This window comes from Scyliorhinus torazame, chromosome 11, assembly GCF_047496885.1.
Source record: "Scyliorhinus torazame isolate Kashiwa2021f chromosome 11, sScyTor2.1, whole genome shotgun sequence".
Lineage (NCBI taxonomy): Eukaryota > Metazoa > Chordata > Chondrichthyes > Carcharhiniformes > Scyliorhinidae > Scyliorhinus > Scyliorhinus torazame.
This window is the reverse complement of record NC_092717.1, coordinates 31,472,300-31,485,173: the sequence shown is the minus strand read 5'-3', so window position 1 is coordinate 31,485,173 and position 12,874 is coordinate 31,472,300. Positions and strand designations below refer to the sequence as shown.

Sequence of the window (12,874 nt, the reverse complement as noted above, 5' to 3'; positions counted from 1 at the left end):
CCATCGCCCCACCTAACCTGCACACACCTGGACACTCAGGGTAATTTTATGATGGTCAATCCACCGATCCTGCACATCTTTGGACTGTGAGAGGAAACCGGAGCACCCGGAGGAAACCCACGCAGATTCGGGGAGAACGTGCAAACTCCACTCAGACCTCACCCAAGGTCGGAATCGAACCTGGGTCTCTGGCGGGTCTGAGGCAGCAGCGCTAATCACTGTGCCACGTGCCGCCTTGATTGACTTAAGTCCACAGACTGACTTGAGTGAACATACACAGCAAAAAGACATTTGCACATTAGCACACACATTCACAACAAGTTTGTACTGTTTGACAAAGAGCATAATGGTATTTATCTCCTCACGTTGCATTAAATGAATACATTCCACAGGAACACAGTTATTAATGCTCCGTATATAACTTCAAAATTATTCTGATTTTTGAGTACAGCTACATCTAAACAATCAAAAAATGGCAAAACTTAAAATGTGCAAACCTCTTAGGGTAGAAGAAATGATCAAAAGATGTTTTCTCATTGAGAAATGGGTAAAGAAAACATTAGAGGGTTAATCATTGTTCTTATAAATATCTTAGTTGCCATGATATAATGTCAAGTATAACTCAATGTGAGCATTCCTTACGCCCACTTGAAAGTGTCGAGGAAATAACCTCATGTTCTCTGGTAACCCCTGTGAGGACTGGATAGTATAAGAAACACCCACATGGACGTCAATTGAGTGCAAGGGAGAAAAAGCGGCAGATTGAAATGAAACAAAACATAGAGAAATTAACGTACAAATGCAAAAGGAGAAGATACCTTTTTGCTGCCCAAATATCTGACCCTCTGTGAACCATCCTCGTTGTTTCCACTAATACTCTCATCCTCCCCAGTACTCGATGGTTTCCTCTCGCTATTTCCCTTCCATTCACTAATAATGGCTGCCTTTCTCCTGCTCCCCATTATGGCCAATCCTGCCCTCCCAAGTACTCAACACTTCCTTCCCACTCGCCAGTAATGCCTGCCTTCCTCCTGCTGCCTGTTACAGCCGCTCCTGCCTGCCCAATACTCTTGTCTTGCTCCCCGATCCTCGATGCCTCACTCCTCCTGCTCCCACCCGACCGCTGAATTCCTGTCGGGTCGCCTGCTACCCTTCTGACCACAGCACCCGAGCCCCTGGTGAGGTACGGTTGGAAGGACGGGGGGCGACCCAAACAGGGATTTGGTGATCGGGAGGAGGTCAGGAAACAACGGGAAGGGGGCACCGAGCACCAGGGAGGGTGGGGCCAGTGCCAGGGAGGGTAGGAGCAGCAATAGTGAGGAGATGGAGGAAAATCTCCATTGCTGGACAATTGGTGGCACGGTGGCACAGTGGGTAGCACTGCTGCCTCACCGCTCCAAGGACCTGGGTTCAATTCCGGCCTCGGGTGACTGTCTGTGCGGAGTTTGCACTTTCTCCCCGTATCTGTGTGGGTTTCCTCGGGGTGCTCCAGATTCGTACCACAGTTCAAAGATGTGCGGGTTGGGTGGATTGGCCATGTTAAATTGCCCCTTAGTGTCTAAAAGGTTAGATAGGGTTACTGGGTTACGGGGATAGGGTTGAGGCGTGGGCTTAAGTTGGGTGCTCTTTCCAAGGACCGGAGCAGGTCTCCTTTTGTACTGTAGGGATTCTATGAAGGAAGGCAGCGAATGGGAGAGATGAGTATTGAGGAGGGTGGTAGCGGCCATTATCAGGGAACGGAAGTGAGGCAGCTGTTACCAGGAAGTGGGGTCAAGTACTGGGAGGGAGACAGTTAGAGGCAGTGCCAATGAGGCTGGGAGGCTGTGAAGGCAGCAGGGTGACACGCAGAGGGGAGAAAGAGAATGGAGTTGATTGATCGGCTTGAGTAAATAATTGCTTGCTGATTGGTCACAGTGCTTGTCAATCAGCAACATGTATACCACCCCCTAAGGTGTTGCAATCTGGGTGAAGAAGATAATTTTCTCTGTGAGGATGGGGCAAGAAAATATTTTTGCTTGACAGCAGTATTGCATATCGGTCTGAAGCTAAGGAGCTGCTTTAATATAATTTCTTTAAACACTTGCATAACATCGTTGCTCTTTTCTTCACAAGCTGAACATCTTGTTCACTAATTCTTCAGCAACTGTCTGAGTTTCCCTGAATCAATTCCTCAACAGGAATCAAACAGGACGCCCATCAAATTGTGCCGCATCACTTCAGCGACTGATCATTAAACAGCAGTGGACGACAAGTGGGAGTGTAGAAAGTCAGTTCCGCGTTCTAAGCTCACCGCATGCTCTCAGGTAGATTTCGAAGATATGAGGAAATTTCCTTTTCACCAAAACAGGTGAGAACATTGGTGAATCTTACAGCACTTGGAAACCATTTTTCTGTTAGAATGCCCCAAACAACAAGGCAGGTGAATTTAAAATGTGCCGTGGAACACTGTTAAATTGCTCTTGATCCTTAGACACCTGTGACGAGATAATGGGCTCAATTCTCCTTTTGGGAGGCTATCCCGCCGGAGATGAAGAGCCTCGGCTTTGCAGTCACACTGGGAGCGGGAATCCGGAGGGGAGTCATTATGCCTTGCCATGCACATTTATGCATGGCAGGGATTGCGAGGGATTCCGCCACGAATCCTTCTATTGGGTTGCCATTTTGAGCGGTCGGCTCGATAGCAAGCTCTGGCGGCTGACCACCCTCACAACGCAATCCCGCCCCCACCATGGGATTTGCTGGGTCACCTCTCCCTCCCGACAGTGTGTTGGTGGCCAAGATCCCAACCGATCCCCCAGCAGATATACTCCCCAAAAGAGACCACCCTCTATAAAAGAGAGCCCCACCAGAGACCCCCAGAAGAGAGACACCCACCAAAACCCTCTCTCCCAAAGAGAGACACCCATTGGAGATACCCCACCATAAAAACCCCCACCCCTATTACAGGGACCCCCACCAGAGATCCTCCCCCCCCCCCCATTAAACAAACCCCTGTCTGGAAGCTAGAAAACAGTCGAGACAGAGACAGTGAAAAAAAAAATCATTGCTTTAAAACTCACCTGTACAATACACCCTCTGGCTCGACACTGGATTCTCCGCTGCATCGGGAACTCCGCTATCAGTGGTGAGCGATGGCGAATCCAGCCCAAGATGGAAGGTACAGAACAGCCCCCGGTTCAGGCTGCCCAAGATTGTGGACAGCACAGTCGAGGAGAGCAGCAGTGAGTGGTGACAGTGTACAACCCCCCCCCCCCCCACCCAGTGAGATAACAGGGAGCATCTGCAACCTGTATAATCCTGCTCATCTTGTGAAATATGATAGCCCGAAAATATAACTATGTTACGTAGCCTTTGTATCTGAGAGACACCCTGAAGAGTCAGGCTGCGTCTCCCGAGCATGCTTGAATAAAGAATCTTTATTACTGAATTTACAGACGCGAGGGGTTTCAATCTTTTGCCACAGCACACCTCTTACTACACCCATTCCTGACTCACGAAGCTCTGTCGAATTGGAAACAAACGATAGTGAGTTGGATTTATGCAATGGCCTCCCAACTCTAATATATTAATGATACAAGTTATTTTTTACCATGGTGTTGATGCACTACCTGCACCATGCAAGGTATTATAATCTCCAGGAAACCTACAGGGATGACCCGATTAATCTCCCTGTGAGCCTCGTGGAGTTCGAGCTCCCTCGCTGAGGGGCGGAGTTTCATCAGCGGGCTCATTAATTCCACAGGACCAAACCCCACCTAGGCAGGAGCCGCGTTTTCAGAATAATCCCAACTGGGACTTGGACTATTGCTTGTATATACTTTTCCTAAACCAAGGTTGGAAATAAACCTTTTTGGACTCCACATTCCGGACTCCTCTTTGACTCGCATATTGGTGTTGAGGTTAAAGCGGAACCAGGGTTGGCGCTGCTAGCCACTTGGAGGTACAGCCACCTCTCTTTGCGAAGGAAGCTTGGGCGGAATTCTCCCTTCTGGGGACGAAGTCTTTTTCTTAGAAAGTCCGGGGTGATTCTCCGTCTTCAATCGGACTAGCAGGCGGCCGTACGCGTGTCCGTGAATGCGCATGGCGGCAGGCCTCGGGCCCACGCATGGGCACAGCGCCGACTTCGCGCCGGGCCCCTGTAGGGCTCCACTATGTTGCGCAGGGGCCAGCATGAAGACGGCCGCCGCGCCCATGAGTGGGCCCGAGGCCGGCCGCCATACGCAGAGGAACATAGGCCCCCCACGGAATGAACGTGCCCGCCGATTGGTAGCCAGATCGCGGAGGCCCCCTCAGGAGTCAGATCCCCCCATCCCCCCATCAGGACGGCCCCCGCAGCCAGAACGCTGAGATCCCGCCGGGTGGGACCACAGGTGAACCACGCCGGCTATACTCGGCGGGCACTCGGCCCCTCGAGCGCGGAGAATCGCCGTGGGGGCCGCTTTCAACGGCCCCGGCTGGTGCCTCGTCTTCCGCGCGCTCGTGCCTGGTGGCTCCGCGGAAGGACCGTCGCACCGGATTTCCGGCGTGAACCGGATTTCCACGCGAAGGGTCGCAGAAACCCGCCCAACGTTTGCACCATTTTGAAAATGCTGCTCTTTGGCAGACTCAGGGGCGGGATTCTCTAATAATGGGGCCATGTCCCCACTCCGGCGTGAAAACCGGCGTCACCGACTCCGGGGTCAATGGCCCCCGAAGGTTAGGAATTGTCACCTTCCTAGGGAGCTAGGTTGGCGCCGGAGTGGTCCCCGCAGCTGCAGCCGGTGCGGAACTGCCGGCGTACTTCCACGCATACGCGGGGGGTCCCTTCTCCGCGCCGGCCCCCGGGCAATGTGGCGGAGCCCTACAGAAGACCCCACGGAACCAGCCCACCAGCCGATTGGTAGGCCCCGATCGTGGACCAGGCCACCGTGTGGGCCACCCCCCCCCTCCATCCAGGGTCGGATTCCACCGCCCCCTCTCCAGGACGGGACCCGCACACTCACCTTCCAGGTCCCGCCTTGTGGGAGCTGAGTAATCCACGCCTGCGGGACTCGGCCAAACTCGTCGGCAACTCGGCCCATCGGCGCCCGGAGAATCGCCGGGAGGGCTGCTGTCCCCAACTGGCGTGGTTACGATCCCACAGGGGGCCCGAACAACGGTGCCCGAGAATAGGGAAGCCAGCGCGGGGCCGCGGGGCGCTGGATCGGAGAATCCCGGCCAATGTATTCAATGCGGGGTTGATGACTGGGCTTAAGACACAAAACGTATCCGTTATTTTCTTCAGGCGAACACTATCATTGGGGATTATCACCAGATGGTAATTCTTCTGACCACCTGTGGGGCCCCCACCTTCAGCGTCATAATGAGCCTAACATACCCTGCAGCCCCAGACTCCAAGACGTTCAAAGAGTTAGTGGAGCTCGTGGCAAACCACTACGACCCCAAGCCAATGGTAATTGTGTGAAGACACCAATTTAACATGGCCAAGAGAACCCCAGGTAGTTCAGGAATTTCTGGCGTGATTGTGCAAACTGGCAGAGTATTGCGACCATGGTTCTCTGCCCGAAATGCTATGGGATCGCCTTGTATGTGGGATAAATAATATGGCGGCCCAACAGACATTGTTGGCCAAGCTATTGCTTGACTGTAAACAGGACCTCTCATCTGGGCAGGTACCCAATGCCATGGATAGAAGACCTTTATGCGAAACTAGCTGTGGGTCATTCCTTTTCCAATCTTGATATAAGTCACACCTACCTCCAATTAAAGTTGGATTGTGATTCCAGATGTTACGTGACCAACAATACCCACAGGGACCTCTATGAATATATGAGGTTGCCATTTGGAGTATCATTGGCATGCCCAATTTTCCAGTGCATCATGGAGAACATCGCAGAGAGCTACCACATGTAGAGGTCCACTTGGACAATGTCATGGTCACAGGAGCCATGCAAAGGGGGCGCCTGAGCAACCTGGAGGAATGCCTCCATCGGTTTTCTGAGATGGGCCATCTCAAGAGGGGAAAATGCATTTTCCACACCAGGCAAGTCATGTACTTCGGGTATTTATTTGATCGTGACGGCCTACACCCGGTTGAGGAGAAGGTGCGGGCGATAAGACAAGCCCCACTCCAGAAAATGTGACAGAGTTGCGGTTGATCATAGGTCTCGAAAACTACTACGGGAAATTTATTCCTAACCTGATAGCCATGGTCGCACCGCTACAAGCATTGATAAAGAAGCACCAAGAATGTGTGTGGAGAGCACCTCAGGAGGAAGCCTTTGCCAGGGTGAAGCTGCTGCTATCATTGTCGGAGTTGTTGACCCATTACGATACCGCCGAGCCCTTTTGGTGACATGCGCCCCTCGCCTTATGGCATTGGGGCAGTATTATCCCACCGCATGGAGGATGGATGAGAGAGGCCAATAGTATTCGCATCATGGACTTTGGCTGCAGGGTAACGCAATTACACCCAAATCGAAAAAGAAGGAAAGCCACCATCTTTGCGGTGAAGAAATTTCATCAATACGTATATGGGCATCGATTCACCATTGTGTCGGGCCACGAGCCATTGTTACAGGCTTTTAAAGAGGACAGACGATCCTGCCAATAGAGTCTGCCCGGCTACAGCAATGGCCCCTATTGCTAACGAGTGCGTATTCGAGCATTGCTCAGGCATACTGATCACGAATGCGGACGTGCTGTGCCGGCTCCCATTACCAACACACGTGCCGGCCCCATCCCCTCCCAACCCCACCAATGGTTGATGAGGTTGATTCAAAGCTGGACTTTATAGACAGCTGGTCAGTCACCGCCACGCCCAGATACGTGACTGAAAAGGACTGTGTATTGGCTAAACTGTGCCACATTTTCTTGCATGGGGGCCAGCAAGGGAAGCTGCCCAAGGACTACAGGCCTTTGACACCAAGATGGAAGAGCTCAATGTGGAAGATGGCATCCTCCTATGGGGGGCTTGCGTCGTGATCCCAAGCCAGGGCAGATGGGCCATATGCCAGGACTTGCACAATGGACACCCAGGGGTGTCGAAAATGAAGATGCTGGACAGAATGGTGGACGTATGGTGGCCAGGCCTGAATGGCGAGACAGAGACTTTCACCAATCTCTCCATTACAGCCATGGGAACGGCCGGGCCTCGGTGCGCCTGCACGTCGATTTTGCCGGGCCTTTCCATGGTTCCATATTTTCACTCGTGGTAGACACCCACTCCAAGTGGCTGGACGTCCATCTGATGTCATCCACCACTCCGATGTCATCTTCCCATGGGCCTCGTGGAGTATGAGCTCCCCAGGTAGGAGTCGGGGTTCTAGAATAGTCTTAGCTGGCACTTGGACTGTTGCTTGTATATACATTTCCTAAACCACGGGTTGGAAATCAACCTTCTCTTGATTCTCCTTTCCAGACTCCTCCTTGACTACCATACAAGGAATGAATGTTGAACATACTCATTGGCACCCCCAACACCATCCAGGTAGAATCAGCAAGCCCCTTATAAGGAGCATGAAGAGACCGGTGAGCAGTTGTACACTGTAATTGACAGGTTCCAGCAAAAAGTGACGAACCATTATGACAGAAGGCACAGTGGTAAATTTGTCATCCACAATAGTGAACTGTTGAATAACTTCACATGGAGTCTGTCGTTAATCTGGTTCTGTATTATCTTTTACATGTAGGATACAGAACATGTTCCTGATTGTACTCAGGTAGGAAGAATAAAGGAGCTGAATATTATTTAAATGGAGAAAGCGTGCAGAAAGATGGATTCGGGGGTCCACGTGCATATATCACAAAAAGCTAGCAAGCAAGTTCAGCAGGTAAGGCGGGCACGATAGAGTCATTTAAGATGTATCTAGACAGATACGTGAATGGGCAGGGAGCAGAGGGATACAGATCCTTAGAAAATAGGCGACAGTTTTAGATAGAGGATCTGGATCGGCACAGGCTTGGAGGGCCGAAGGACTTGTTCCTGTGCTGTAATTTTTCTTTGTTCTTTCTTTGTAACAGGGAAGGCAAATGGAATGTTGGACTTTATTTCAAAGGGAACGGAGTATAAAAATAGGGAAGTCCAGCTAACGTCCTAGATAGGTCACACCTGGAATACTGTGAACAGTTTTGGTCCCTTTATCTCAGGAAAGATATACTGGCATTGGAGGCGGTCCAGAGAAGGTTCACTGGGTTGATCCCAGGTATGGAGGGATTTTTTTATGAGGAGAGGTTAAGTGCGTTGGGCCTGTAATCATTAGAGTTTAGAAGAATGAGAGGCAAACTTTTGAGGCATTTAGGATTCTCAGGGGGCGTGACAGGGTAGATGTTGGGAGGTTGTTTCCCCTTGTGGGATAGTCTAGAATCAGGGGGACTAATCTCAGAGTAAGGGGACACCCATGTGAGTCAGAGATGAGGAGAAATTTCTTCTCTCAGAGGGTAGTGAATCTGAGGAATTCTTTACCGCAGAGGGATGCAAAAGCTGGGTCGTTAAGTAATCTCAAGGCTGAGATTGGCTGATTTGTAATCAGTAAAGGAATCAAGAGTTATCGGGATAATTGTGGAAGCAGGGAAGTGGATTTGAGGATGATCAGTTGAGATCAGCCATGATGGGCCGAATGGCCTACTTCTGCTCCTACGTCTTACGTACTTATAGGTAAAACTGCCAGATGGTATTGAGATACCAGAGCGACTGTGGAATAAGGCTCACAGCTAAAGGATAAATTCATCATTCATTAAGGCTTTGGCTCCTGGCATCTGCAGGTCCGATGGACTAACAGTCTGTTTTATTGCAGGCGATATGGAAGATGCAACTGCAAGAAGATGGCTTCTTGTCACCTGATTTGGAAGTCCCTGAGTAATTCCAATCTTAAACTTTTTATTTTACTTTACGGCATGTTTGACCCTCCACCCTTAGACCTAGGGGGATGCAGCTTTCAGAGAGAGCTTGAAAAGGCAAATAATATCTGAGAAGGTTCAGGACAAATATCCAGTGAATTATTCAACGTGTAAATGTAAATAATGCTTATAGTTCAGAATTTTTATTAACTGCTGCAATTCAGCATTTCTGCATCTTAATTATGGAGGGGAATTTCTGCTCATGATTTTGGCAGGCGAGAATGGAGGCAGGGGCAGAGAATTGAAGGGGAGTCCGAAAAGGGCTTTTACGCTGGCGGGATTTCCCCGATCGATAGTCCCTGCCCCCCTCCACCAGCGATGTAACGGGGTTCCCGCCAAGTGATGACGGGAGTCCCGTTATGATATGCTGCCATATACTTAGCGGGCCTCACCGCTGTATCATCCCAAGAAAGGGATTCCCACTCCTGCCGGCGTGACGTCATATCGGCAGTGTTGACGTCAGGATTTGTATAATGGGGAAGAGGGGAGCATAATCTGCCAGGGTAGTGCACAGATATGTACAGCCCCCAGGCAGGAGAGGGTCATTCCCAGGCAGTACCCTGGCAGTGCCCGGGCACTGCCCATCTGGCACCTCCCAATGCATTTAAAGGAGGGTCCCGCCTGCGGTCTAGGGGCACTTTCCACCGGCACTGCCATTTCCGCCCGCAGCGACCAGTTGAAATACCCCATGGAAAGTGAGAAAAATAAAATAAAATTTGGCATATTTAATAGTTCCAAAAAATTACACATGTAGGATTGAGATTCAAAACTTTGGATTGTACACATTCAGGGCCAGAACGATTGATTCATAGTTATTAACATATATCAGCTTAAAGGAATATCGATTAGTTTTTGGACATCCTGTTGAGGGTTTAACAGAAAATAAATGGATAACTGCACAGCCACATGACAACCACGATGAGGTTAAGGATGAGATGCCTGTTTCACAAAGCGATTCGCAAGATATCTCTTCCTTACCATAAGTTAATGACTGATTTGCATATTAATAACTCTGTACGTCGTTCTTCAGCCGTTAATTTTTCAACAAATTCAGGTCCACAATTTTAACCTAAGGCCTTCTGCATCTCTACGGTTCAGTTCATTAGCTTCCTGTGCTGAAAGAGGAGCTCAATTTTGCATTTTTGAAAACAAATGAGAAATGGATCAATTTCCAAAAGACATATTTTCTTTTGAAATCAGTAATGTTTAATAAGGTAAAATGCAATGCTATACAAAATGAATCCTAGATTTCTGGTGTGTGTATGCAATCAAACATTCCTTCCTGTTTTAAGGGCTAAAATATATCACAGCACAATGCAATTGTAGCTAGTTTTAAGTTACATTACGCTGGAGCAAAATGTGCCCATGCTATTTACCACTACTGCAAAGTCATCAAAGCAAGATATGAAATGTGACCTTTCATATCTCACCTATTAATTTGGGTATCCATTAAGTCACATGCACTGTCGGTAAAAACATTGTCATTTCCCTTGTGGTGAATAAATTGGAATATTCAATTCATTCTGAAGTAAAGGTCTACCTGCAGTGATGTGAGCAGGGAATATGTGGATCGCTGATTAACCTGTCAAAGTACATCAAGTTTCAAAACACATTTTTCCTCAAACCAATCAGGCCAAAACATTTTTTTTAAATGTAGTGAGTCATGCACTTCCTGAAGGAAATGCATTTTTAGCTCCTCTTTGCAATGTTTAACTGACAGCTCCTGGACCGCTTTGTCAATTTCTAGCTGACCACTTCAAAATCACTCAACTGTGAAGGGAGGTGATTGGAACAATGCTGACAGCTGGGGGGTGGGGGTGGAAGCTGTCAATCACAGCCTAGTAAAATTAATGTCAAAGAGAAATGAATGATTGGTTTGCAGATCAAAGAACAGAAAGGGTTTGAACCCAGCTGACTGGCTCTCTTTCCAGGAATTGACAGGTGCTGCTTTCTGTGTCAGAACCAGTAGGTGTATTGCCTAGGTGAGTGTCAAAGCAGAGATTCTTTTTCAGTGCCTCTGTCTGGACTGCTCTCTAGCTTCCAAACAGGGGTCTGTTTTCTGGGTGACTTCCTGACAGGGATCTCTTTTCTAGGCGGCTTCCTGACAGGGCTTAATTTTCTGGGGGGGGTCTGTGGGGAGTAATTCATTTAGGGGTCTCGGGTTTCTGGAGGTGTATTTATTTAGGAGGTCTCGGTGGGGGGTCCTTATTTAGGGGGTCTCTTTATTTAGGGGGGCTCTGGGTGGTCTCTTTATTTAGGGGGTCTCTGCCTTTTCGGTAGCTGCCACCGGTGGGGCCAGATGGAGAATTTCACCCACAATAATCTCTGGCATTTTGAATCCATTCATAACGTTACCACATCCACGAATAATGTTCGACATCTTCTCACGCAATTTTACGCACTGCTGGGTTGAGAGCATGCCCCAACTTTTGAAATGTTGGCCGACGTGATAAGTGTGAGAGATGGAAATGCCTAAAGCAGAGCCTCACAAAACATAAGTGCAGAGCGGACTGTCGGATATTGATGTCAGGCATCCAGGTCAAGGTGTTCCCAATATTCTGGCGTTAATTTAAGAGCACAGCCTTCGGCAAGGCTCTGCTCCAAGCCTCACCCCAGAGAGTTAAAAGTACCTTCCGATGTGTTGTTCCCGACTTGTGTAAGATCTGCAGATTGGGAACTAAACATATTTTCTCTTTCTGCCATGACGAGTAACAGGATTTTGTTCTATGATTTTGATCAATCACTGAAGTTTGATCCAAACTCAAATCATAGTCTCTTTTAGTAAAGCAGTAACCCTCAATATTATGCCCAATTTTAACCATCTGAGATAAATATCTATAAGTTAAAGCTTTTCTGATTACAATTTACCTGACAAAATATTGAAGTAGTTCCCCTTTTTCACTAAACTTTTGCCTCCAGTTAGTTCCTGAGCTGTGTCACAATCACAAAGTGTACATATCCAGCCTAGGCCATTCAGAGTATGGTACAATGTGAGGCAAATCTTCCATTTTGTGTTCTTCCCATAGCGAAAAGGTGCTATTTCCCCACAGTGGGATGACTGCGATCAGGAACTCAATGGCATTGGATTGTGGGTATACATTTGTATCGCAACAGGGAACTTGGGAAACAATGCATTAAAATATTAATGCATTAAAAATATTACATGAAACCTTCTCAGTGACTGAGTATGTTGGATTACATTCAACTTCCTATCAAGGTGCTAAATAGCTTGGTCATCGGCCTTTGGCTCTGCTGTCCTTTCTTTGCACATTACAGTCTTGTCACCCAACATGTTCAGTGACAAAAGCCACAATTTCTTCCCCATGACCCTTAACCTCGACTGCACAGGCTTAATTGATCTAATGACGCTGAGTGGCTGAAGCTATCAGTCCTTTAGCCCTTGTTTGCTCTTGATGACCTACCTGGTCTGCAAGTGATCAAATTGCACTTGAAGGTTGTCATTCAATTCCGTCTGTTCATCTAAGGAACGCTGCAATTTCCTGATCTGGTTCAGTGAGTCATCCAGCTGAATAATAGAAATAAAAAGCATAAGAAAGGAGCATTTGTGTGTTTGGAACAGAAACTGAGGCACAAGGACATATGTCACGAAGCAAATATGCCCGTGACTTCCACAGAGTGACAATCTCCAGGTCAGGAGAGGAGGGGTCGGGTGGGGTGGGGTGTGGGGCACCCGCTGGGAGGGTCATGTGCGTGCAAGATGTCTCGTGCGAGGCTTAGTCTGGGTTTTTAAACAGTTACTCTGGAGGTAGAAGCGATTCTTTATTCCTTCTGACTCTTTCAGGGTAAAACTGGCAGAACTGGAGCACGGATCTGCCTGCTCTGCATATTTCTGGGAAAGGTTAAGTGCATCTTTGCACCAACCTCTTTACCAAGATGGCATCTGGCATGCTTCACATCAGAAAGATGCCCGTCTACTGTGGAAGTCATTTTGGAACTCCAAGGGCATCATAGGGCACTTATAAAATGGGTCCTATCA

General features: G+C 48.6%; 1 protein-coding gene across 3 annotated transcripts in view; it reads right to left on the bottom strand.

The window, feature by feature from the left end:
- Positions 1-12,874, bottom strand: part of LOC140385218 (coiled-coil domain-containing protein 102A-like) — a 711,322-nt gene that overhangs the window by 223,039 nt on the left and 475,409 nt on the right. For 2 of the 3 annotated variants that reach the window (XM_072467126.1, XM_072467125.1), the window contains exon 8: positions 12,300-12,403. In XM_072467126.1, the coding sequence (XP_072323227.1) occupies positions 12,300-12,403 (104 nt within the window). Of the gene's footprint in view, positions 1-12,295; positions 12,404-12,874 lie in introns of those variants that run through there. The other variant, XM_072467127.1, reaches the window with a different exon arrangement.